Below are 9,926 nucleotides of genomic sequence, written 5' to 3'. Positions count from 1 at the left end.
CAATTGAATCGATAGGTGGGTACACTACTACATGTCGGGGGTTTCAAGACAATATTTAAGACAATATTTGAGTCAATTGTCTTAACTTAAGACAAAAAGAAACTCAAATATTGTCTCAAATATTGACTCTAAGCGGGTGTCTCAAAATATAATGTCTCGAAAATTTGTCTCTATAAAGAAAATATAGAACACATATTATTGTTGTCTCTATAAAGACAATAATTATTGTCTATTAAGAGACAATTTGATTTGTCTCTCTAGAGACAATTTCATTTGTCTCTTTAGAGACAATTACATTTTTGTCTTTTTAGAGACAATTCCATAATTCAAACTATTGTCTCTTTAGAGACAATATAAAAAATTATTTAAAAATAAATAAATGTCCATAATTCAAACTATTGTCTCTCTAGAGACAATATAAAAAATTATTTAAAAAAAATTAATTGTCCATAATTCAAACTATTGTCTCTCTAGAGACAATATAAAAAATTATTTAAAAAAAATAAATGTCCATAATTCAAACTATTGTCTCTCTAGAGACAATATAAAAAATTATTTTTAAAAGATAAATAAAATCATTTTGAATGTTTGCTGGCCCGTATCGTTCTCACCTGGAACAGATTCGTAAGATAATAAGCAGGAATCTTCCACACAATACATACATATAATTTCAGTTCCCCATTAATGATCTTTAAAGGGGAAGTATAAAACAAGGGTGAGAATATTTGCAAATCTATTCCAAACATTAAAATTCAGGCTAGAGTTGGGACTTACATTTATAATACATTTTTGCAATTTCCAAGACACTAGAATAACCAAAACTCACAATCTGTCTAAATTTATAATATGCCCCAGCTCTACAGGAATTGTTCTCGTGATATTGCTGGAGGACAGATTTCTGTAAAAGCAGCAACGTTATCCATTAGTCACATTGAATATGCTTAATGCAATTCAACAGCTCATTATGTTATAGGTCAATTTAGAATATGGCCCAGGATTACTTACAGATAAGTTAGCCTGTTAAGTTTTTGAAATTCCAAAGGAATAGTTCCATTCAAACGGTTGCCATGCACATTGCTACAGGACAAAGGACAATGAAGGCACAGCGTTAATACTGTTAGCCAGTGGGAAATTATGCTCCGCAAATTCATCACTTGGCTTGAAGATTATATCACTTACAAGAAAATGAGAGCAACACATGAACTAATATTCTCTGGGATCGGACCTTCAAGTTGATTTCTGGCAAGATTTATGTCTCAAAAAAAATACAACCTTGGAATGTTAAATACTTACAGCAAGAATCCAAAAGATATCACAGATTAATGTTTAGTGTATGGGAGGTTTCAAGATATTTCTATCATTTTTATCTCCACTTTCTAGAAAAAGGTTTGGACACAAACTTACAATTCGAATAGCTGTTCCAAATTCCCCAGCTCAGGTGGAATTTGCCCAGTCAGCTGATTGTCATTTAGCTGCCCACATATGCATACAACTGTTGACTATCAAAGAGCTATTTCTTATCATGCACGTCCAGTTTCCATTTCTTACATATCAATCATCACAAAATATGTGATTGGAATCTCTTACAGGTATCCCAGCTTTGTCATGTTCCCCAATTCTGGCGGAATAGATCCCGTGAGATTATTACTGTGTAAATATCTGAGTAGTGCAAAAGAAAGAACAACAGAATCAGCTTCTTGAAAATTGAACATAAAGGAAATTTAATGTCAAAAAGTAATGGACTTTCACAAACCCAGATGGGAACAATTCGAGCATCAACTATGCAAGCAACTCACAGTTTATCAGTGTAAGTCAAGTTTCCTAGAATTAGAGGAATTGTTCCAGTAAGATGATTATCACTCAAATTATTGTAATAAATATTAAATGCATTAGTACACTAAAGCTTACACCATAATTACATAATCAAGTTTTTGGCAAAGGTCACAAAACATTTATCAATGAATGAAGGAATATTGATTGATTCTGCATAAGAAATATATTGACAATATCCAAAATCGTTATGGATTCTTATTGATCTAGGCTTCCATGCAATTAAATGTAAGAGATTATACTTTAATCCGATCACAGGAAAATTTTGGACAAGTTGAGATCCAGAAAACATTGTACTTACAGAACAATAAGAGCCTGCATGAGACCAATTACTTCAGGTATCCTTCCGGTCAGCTTGTTTCCTTGTAACGACCTAGGATAACCACTTTAAAATTAGGGTAGGACAACTAAAGCAACCAAATTAATGATGTCGGTTGAATAGTGCATACCCTGCAATGAATTGCATTACTTAGACAACCTGCATAATCTCATATCCCTGCCTATTCAACACAAAATTCCTGATACTAGAACACAGTTCAGTCCTGGAAATATCTCCACTTACAGAGTAGCCACTTATAGAAACCCAATATTGAAGGGGATCTCTCTGGTAAGTTGATTGTATGATAAGTCCCTGATAAGAATACCAGCCCCAATTCAGTAAGTAATTGAGATCACGAGTCTTGCATCAAACCATACATTTACACCCATTTGTTCATTTAAAATCCAGTTAGGAAAATCAGAAAACATACAAAACTGCATAGCTTGTACAGTTGCCAATATTCTCAGGAATGGTCCCTGACAGGTTGTTGCCTCGCACATCACTGCATAACAGAGATCAAAGTAGTTGATTAGAAACATTTAAGCTACCACGAAGAATCCTTTAGGTAAAATTTGTTAATGCATTGAAAACGCTGCATCGAGATACATAAATTTAAAGATAAATGCTCTGTGACCGTGAGTTTTGATAGGTTTCATATGCATAATTAATTCGAAGAAAGAAAGCTTTAAAAAATTCTACATCTACTCCACAAGACAGAAGTATTGTGACTTACAAGAACCACAATCCTGTCAATTGACACATGTCAGGGGAAAGAGTCCCAACTAAGAAGTTGTTGCGCAGCCCCCTGGAAACGATAACAATATGCCCAGTTCAAAAAGAATGGGCGCCAAATTTAGTTTGCAAACCTAAGAACAGTACTATTAAAACAAATGCTTCTTCCAAACCTTAACAAGAAAATAAAAACAAAATTTGCTTAGTGAGAGAACGATAAGCCCAGGAAAACTCATAAAGAACCCAGACTCTTACAAATATTGCAAAACTTCATTCCAATAGATAAGCCTGGGGATCTCCCCACTTAATTGATTGTCTGCAAAATCCCTAAAAAATGCAAAAGCATTGTTAAATGATACTCCTCCAGAATCCAGAGTTTACACATCCTATGCACTTCTTTGACAAGTAAAGGGCAGCAAAGAGAGTAGAATCCAAAATAGTATTCCCAACCTACATTTTCTTCAAGTTTGGAATCTGAGACAACGTTGAAGGTATAGGCCCCATTAACTAGTTATTCTTCACAATCCTGTAAATTTGATCAATGTGTCAGAAGGAACATTCACTCCCTTCTAAGACAGGGAAAAATACAAAAACATCTACAAATTAAGCTAAATTCTTTACAATAGCGAGCAAGTGCAGAATGTTAGGATACTTACAGTTGTTCTAGTTGTTTCAAATTCGATATTCAAAAGGGAATGTCTCCATATAAATAATTTAAAGAGACATCTCTGCAGCAACATTGAAGATCAAATCAAGTCAACGGTTTCTGCGAAATATGAACCATGAGAATGATGACTTGTAGATTTGACTAGAGGGACGTTTAGATGCACACAGCAGCTTGGTTTGGCATCAGATATCTTCTCAAAAGACAGTTGTTTTCAGCATAATACTTAACAATTATCTATAGTAAAGTAATATATGCATCTTGAACCAGACTACGAGAGTTGCATATGGTGAGATCTGCTTTAACCAACTTGTAGTTGAACAATCATTTTTGTTTGGATAGATAAATGCTTGAAAAGAGACTTTCCTAAATAGGTGGGGTGAACATTTCTTTAAAGGGATTTTCAAGGGTTTTTCATGAGCCATTCTGTATGGAGATGACCTGATTTAACCACTGTAGTCTTGCAAGATTAGAGAGAGTAACTCACAAGATTTTCAATGCAGAGCAATCTCCAATCTCGTTGGGAATTTGACCTGAGAGACCATTTCCTTTAAGGTCACTGCATGCAGAACATTGAATCAACTATGAACAACATATATATTATAAAGAGCTGCTAAATATAGTCTTCATTAAGACTATCATTTTAATTGCAATGAACCCAAAGTTCTTAAAAGTAATACATAGTGAACCTATACAATGAACTTCTGAATTCACATACATTGACTCTAAGCTTTTTAGATTTCCAATCACTGGGGAAATTTCTCCTCCGAGGTTCAGATGAGAGAGATTCCTGCACAACACAAACCAGAACAAATACAAACATATGAGCTTAAAGTAAGCATATAATCAAAACTCAAATAACGACAGAAGCAGGAAAATGCCAACAGAAGCAGGAAAAGCAAACCAGTATTGATCAAAACAACCAATAACAAAGTCTGTCTATAAATTCAAAATTAAATTAAATTAAAATTCAAAATAAAGAGACATAAACGAGAAAAACACAGTGCTGATAAAAAGGAACCAAAAAAGGGCTCATAGTTGCTCCATTGTCATTGATATTGAGGTTAAAAGGTGTTGCTATTGAGCCCACACTACATACATGTCAACACGGGAAAATAGAATTGATAAGTCAAAAGTTCTCTTGGGATCGATCCAAGTTTAAATCCATGTAGGACGTTTTTAAACAAAAAGTTGAAAAGGCACCCCAAAAGCTCAAATGTACAGTGCTCCAATCAGCAGGTGTCTACTACACCTACAGAGGATGACAAAAAACACTACTTTCGTAAAGTCCCGAGAGACCTGATTCAAGTGAAAATCAAAATCAGTCTGGCAAAATATAGAAATGGGAAAATAATCAAACTAATTATTGACGTACCTTAACTGCATTTTGTCATTAAACCTTACTTGACTGAGCTATAAAGTTGGGTCAACATTTCATCCTTGGCTTTCTCAACTTGACAAAGCACCACAACCTGCAAATCATCAAATCATCAATTCAAGTATCATGGACTGAATAAACATTGAGATTCTGTATGGTTGTATTATGTGTGTTAGCCTCCTGTTGCAACAGGTGTTCATATTTCATGATTGACATTTTTACATGCCAAATATGTCATCTTTCATGCTGCAAGGTTCCATATTTCCAAAAGAGGCCAAAGAAAAGGCCATGAAAGTGTGCTAGTCCAAATGCCACTACTGTATTCCAATTTTGAAGAGTTTTCAGTTAAGGGAAGGCCAAATAGTTTAATTTTGGCCCCCCTACATTTCAATTTCTTGTTTTAGAAAATAGAGAATCATTATCTGTCCAAATAGCTTAATCTTGGCAGATTTGTAGATAGGTAGAGAATCAAAGGAGCCCAACTATTCAATCTGGGCCCTTGGTAGAAATAAGTGTAGATTTAGATAGGAGGACAGTCAAAAGAAAAATTGTAAAGCTGGGTCTGCAAGTCTAAGTGCACCCAAACCAAAAAGAAGAAAAAATGTTAGGCCAGTAGGCTGGGTAGGTAGTTTTGAGGTTGCAGAATGATGATTCATGATCAATTTTGTGTTTCAAAGTGTTATATCTTTTCAGATCACAGGTTGGAGGCAGTTTTCCATTTGGAGGAGCTCAAGCTGGACATCACTAACTCCCCTTTCTTCTTATTCCCTAAATCACTTACTAACTTCCCCGAAGAGGTCAAGATCTGCTTGATTCCTCTTAGTTTCATCATTTTCATATCATTTGCCTAAGTACAGATCTGCTTTACTTAGAGGCACTCATACCTTTTCTACAAGTTCTATTTTCCCTTTGCAGCCTAAGATTCACATACTTAGCACTTTCTTATCACTTGTCATATTAACTACTGACTGTACTATATAGCCCCTATCTATTTCCCCTTCCCCTACTAAAACTATGTATAAAAATCCCAAAAATATAATAATACCCCCTCCCTGGCACTATAGCCCTATTCATCTAAGTCTGGGAAAAAACAGTCCAGTTGGGGTTGTTTTTAGCCCATACGTGTCCTTACAGGGGTTAGTTTGACCTCTGGTCAAACTAATAACCATTTCCCCTAAGCCCTAACCCTGAAAAAACCCATTTTCCGCCTCATCCTCAGCTCTTACCCACCAAATATTCAACCTGCTCATTTTTAAAATCCCCAAAAACCCACATTTCCTAAGTTTTTAAACCCCCCCCCGCGGCATTGTATTAAAATTTGAATATTCGCGCACCCGTCCCTTAATCCTCAACCACCTCGTCCATGACCACCGGCCGTCCGATCGCTCGTGCCCCAGATCTACGGTGGGCGGGCCTCCTCATATCCCAAACAGCTCGAGGGTTAGCGTCCTGGAATTCGGCGGTTTTACCGTCGTACTCCCGCCACGCGTCGCCCTCCCGGCTGTGGTGGAGGCCTCTCTGACAATACCGCCGTCTGCCCAAAGGCGGTGCATGCAAAACCGAAAACCGCTTATGCCCTCCTATGTCAGCACCACGTCATCGCTGACGTCATCAACCTGCATCGGCCTCCTGCCACCGCACTGCCAAGTAACCCTGCCATGTCACTACCACCGTGTAAATGCCACGTCACCCACCGTACATGTTGACGTCACCCTGCCACGTCACCGCCGTACTGCGTCCCACCCACTGACGGCATGCTGACGTCATCAACAAAAAAGGCGCGAAGGCGAAAATCGTGCTTAGGAAGCCCGGATTCAAATTTTGAGGCAGTTTTTCATGCGCGATTAGCGCCTGGCTACGGGAAATGGGCCAAAATGGAAAGACCCTCATTGCGCAGCCCCCAACAAGCCCGAAAGGCACAGAATGACCCATTTTTCTTCGCGAAGCATTCAGAAAGTGGCAAACGCAGTTTTTAAAGCAACAGAGGGCTGAACAGCGGCCATTAAATAGTGATTTGACAATTTCAGTACCCCAGCACATCGAAGAAGCGACAAAGAGTATTAGTTGAATATTTTTAAAGGAAATCTTCAGTTCCCAAAGCAGGTTAACATTGAATGGCCTCCAACAAAGTCAAATAAAGTGGTGTGAGCCCATCAAACCTCTCAAATCACAGGTAAAGCATTTAAAGCCACTGAACGGAAATGGAGCAGAGACCCATGCACAGTTATTGCAGAAACACTGCACCAAGCTAGCGAGGACAACACGTTAACTCAATTTTGATACGGCTACCCTCAGCACAGCTCAAAGATATTTTCTTGCATTTATTTCTGGATAAGATTAGGTTAAAGTAATCATTTTCTTTCAGACCTGTTTAGGTCAAGCTGTAACAGACAATTTTGGACAATTTTTCCCTATATATACCGCCCTCTGTATTGTTTTAAGGGTTGGTTGGTTGATAATATTCATTAGAGACTCGCACTGGATATCTGAGATGTGTTACTTAATGAAATATTGCTGAAAAGCTTTGGAGGAATGACTGAATGCTCTGTGTCTAATGGTCTGAGGAATTGAATGTGGAATTCTTGTGTTGCAGCATGAATCAATAAGTGTTTCTTACCTCTGTTATTCAAATTTCACATATGCTTAAGTTACAGAACAAAGGATTGGTTTAGAATTTGCTTAGCCGCACTCTATGCTCAGTTTCTGTGGCTTCTTAATGTTTTCTTCTTGAATTAGGCATAAATATGAATTCTGTTATGGCTCATGTTTGACCTTTTTCACATATGAATGAATGTTATCTAAGAATTCTTAACTGCTCCTAGATAGGGCTCATTTATCTTCTTTTTGCTAACCTGAATGAGAGATTCTTAATTGCCCCTCATTCCTTAGCCTTTAATCCATCTTTTTACCTTGAATGATTGTTTCATATGCGGCTAGCTTGCTCCATATTCCTTCTTGTGACCAAGAAAACACACCAGCAGTCCTACTCCTTGACTCCACACCCAATGGTTCTGAAACTTTCATGCTATCCCTGCCTCTTTACCTGAAAGTATCATCCTTCCCACCAAAAACTAAACAAAACCCCCTTGAACTCAATAGCTAGCCTAAAATCATCTTCAACAAAGCTAAATCAGAAAGAGAGAGCCCTCTCTGATTGCAGGTGGGCTAGAACCTGTAGTCCAAAGATTGGTCTGTGGTTACCTCGGCTGTATCCTTTTGCGCTGATCAAAAGGACAACCTGAGTGATAACATAATGGCGACTCCACTGGGGACAATCGATTTTCTAATTGTTGTATATTCCTTAAAACTACAGATGAAGCCTGAATAGCAGCCAGGAAGCCTTTGAAACTATTTTTTGCTTTGCATTAACAGAAGTAAATAAAAGTTGCTTCAGTCAATCTTCATGCTAGTTTTAGGCCATACACAGCTATTCCAAAATCTGATCGGTTCCTTGCTAACTTTAAAAGCATTCACAGAAAAGTACCAAAAAACAAATTCAGAAGCTGGCTCCCAAAAAGAACTTACGTCATACAAGGTCAAACCCAGATCGAGACCCTCCAGCTACTTTTGAAATTCTGAACTTAATCCCAAATATCCTTAGGAAGCAAGAAAGGCAACAAGATTTTGCTGATAATAGCCCTGAAGCAGTTCACCCTAGCTGTGTTCCAACTCGAGTCAAAGTTTTATTTCGTTCAAACCCTATTTCCCCTTGTTCATCATCCACATCTCAAAGCACTCCTTCCACACCTTCATTCACTACACATACTCCTATTACCACTACTGTTGTCACAGCTGTTCCAGTTGTCCCTGTTGTTCCTATTGTTCCACTTATCCCTGTGAATATGGCCAATAGATATGCACCCCTGCACCTACCTACTAATCCTAGGGCTTTGCCACAAGATTACCAAATTAAGATCACATATTTTGATAGTATCGGTCCTTGCACAACCCTACAGCATACCAAGAAGATGCAAGACTATTTTGAGAACTACAAGATAGATGATGACAGTGTAAGAATGAAAATTTTTGTTCAAAGTTTAACAGGTGATGTAAGAACCTAGTTCAGATCACTTGCTGAAATTTCTATAACCACTCCGGATGAGCTTTACCAGTCCTTTACCAACAGATGGGAGAAAAAGAAAGACGCCTTGCACATACTAGCTGAATATGATACAATTAAAAGAGGTCCTCAAGAGACTGTTTTGGAGTACTGTGCAAGATTCAATAATGTCTATAATGCAATACCACAGAACTTAAGACCACCACCTGACCTTGCCTTGTATAAATTCCCTGATGGATTCGACCCGAATATGGCATACCAGTTAAAGGAAAGAGCCCCTCAAACCCTTGCGGACATGCAAAATGTTGCTGTTAGCATAGAGGCCAACCTAATTGCCAAAAGAAACAGAGCTAGAATGGAAAGAAGAACCACCTTCAAGGAAGAACCCTCAGCCTTAGAGCAAAATCTTGATGCTATTATCAGTGGCATGAAAAGGCTGGGAGACAGAGTAGAGAGTGTTGAGAGGAAATCATCCTGGGAAGGACAACAGTCCAATACCATAAGGAACCCAAATTTTAGGAAAACGCAGAACACAAATGCTGGTAGGTCAAGCCCAGACCATGACATAAGACCCCCTTTTCAAGAAAACTATGCTGAGGCATCTACTTCTAGTGAACCCATAGAAGACACTCACATGAATCTGATGGATCTAAAGGGTGAGCATCAAACTTTCCTGAGCCAAGAAGACCAAAATGAGCTTGACTGTAATCAATTTCAGACTAAGTCTGGTGAGTCTTTTGACTTTAAACAAGGTTACGATACTGCTGTGTATGAGGTCCACAAACAATATAAACTAAGAACTAGGACCATTGATGTTTCTAAACCTAGCAAACCAAAGGATGGCAAACAGCGCAACAAAACTAAAGGCAAGGCTGTCATAACAGAACCAGCTGATATACCTATCCCAAACCCATATCAAGTGACTGTAGAAGACATAACAGAA

The 9,926-nt window shown here is 37.9% G+C and overlaps 1 protein-coding gene and 1 long non-coding RNA gene across 3 annotated transcripts; both read right to left on the bottom strand.

Annotated features, from left to right (window-relative positions):
• Positions 1-612: 612 nt before the first annotated feature.
• LOC149156570 (uncharacterized) lies at positions 613-1,866 on the bottom strand. The gene is made up of 4 exons (XR_016263818.1): positions 1,797-1,866; positions 1,180-1,659; positions 1,006-1,077; positions 613-898 (listed from the first exon to the last, which is right to left on the bottom strand). It is a non-coding gene; the product is annotated as an uncharacterized LOC149156570 (long non-coding RNA).
• A 192-nt stretch (positions 1,867-2,058) lies between these two features.
• On the bottom strand, positions 2,059-3,612 carry LOC149156569 (uncharacterized). 2 transcript variants are annotated; one of them, XM_089445007.1, is made up of 7 exons: positions 3,538-3,612; positions 3,336-3,407; positions 3,137-3,208; positions 2,883-2,954; positions 2,580-2,651; positions 2,393-2,461; positions 2,059-2,204 (listed from the first exon to the last, which is right to left on the bottom strand). In XM_089445007.1, the coding sequence occupies exons 2-6, from the start codon at positions 3,383-3,385 to the stop codon at positions 2,404-2,406; spliced, it is 324 nt and encodes a 107-aa protein (XP_089301133.1). In that variant the 5' UTR covers positions 3,386-3,407; positions 3,538-3,612; the 3' UTR covers positions 2,059-2,204; positions 2,393-2,403. The 2 variants fall into 2 exon arrangements, with proteins under 2 accessions (XP_089301133.1, XP_089301132.1); XM_089445006.1 differs by having other exon boundaries at positions 2,125-2,280.
• Between the last annotated feature and the right edge of the window lie 6,314 nt (positions 3,613-9,926).

The sequence above is a fragment of the Pinus tabuliformis genome, chromosome 9 (genome assembly GCF_031772625.1).
Source record: "Pinus tabuliformis cultivar Carrire ecotype Pingquan chromosome 9, CPIR1, whole genome shotgun sequence".
Taxonomy (NCBI): domain Eukaryota; kingdom Viridiplantae; phylum Streptophyta; class Pinopsida; order Pinales; family Pinaceae; genus Pinus; species Pinus tabuliformis.
The sequence above is the reverse complement of the archived record's forward strand: the minus strand, read 5'-3'. Positions and strand labels throughout refer to the sequence as shown.

Excerpts from the sequence above, each read along its gene's own strand:
- LOC149156569 (XM_089445007.1), bottom strand. The coding sequence starts at position 3,385 with ATGGGGCCTATACCTTCAACGTTGTCTCAGATTCCAAACTTGAAGAAA. Across the intron at positions 3,209-3,335 it reads ATTCCAAACTTGAAGAAAAT|GGATTTTGCAGACAATCAAT; the intron begins GTAGGTTGGGAA and ends TGCATTTTTTAG. Across the intron at positions 2,652-2,882 it reads TTGACAGGATTGTGGTTCTT|TGATGTGCGAGGCAACAACC; the intron begins GTAAGTCACAAT and ends TCTGTTATGCAG.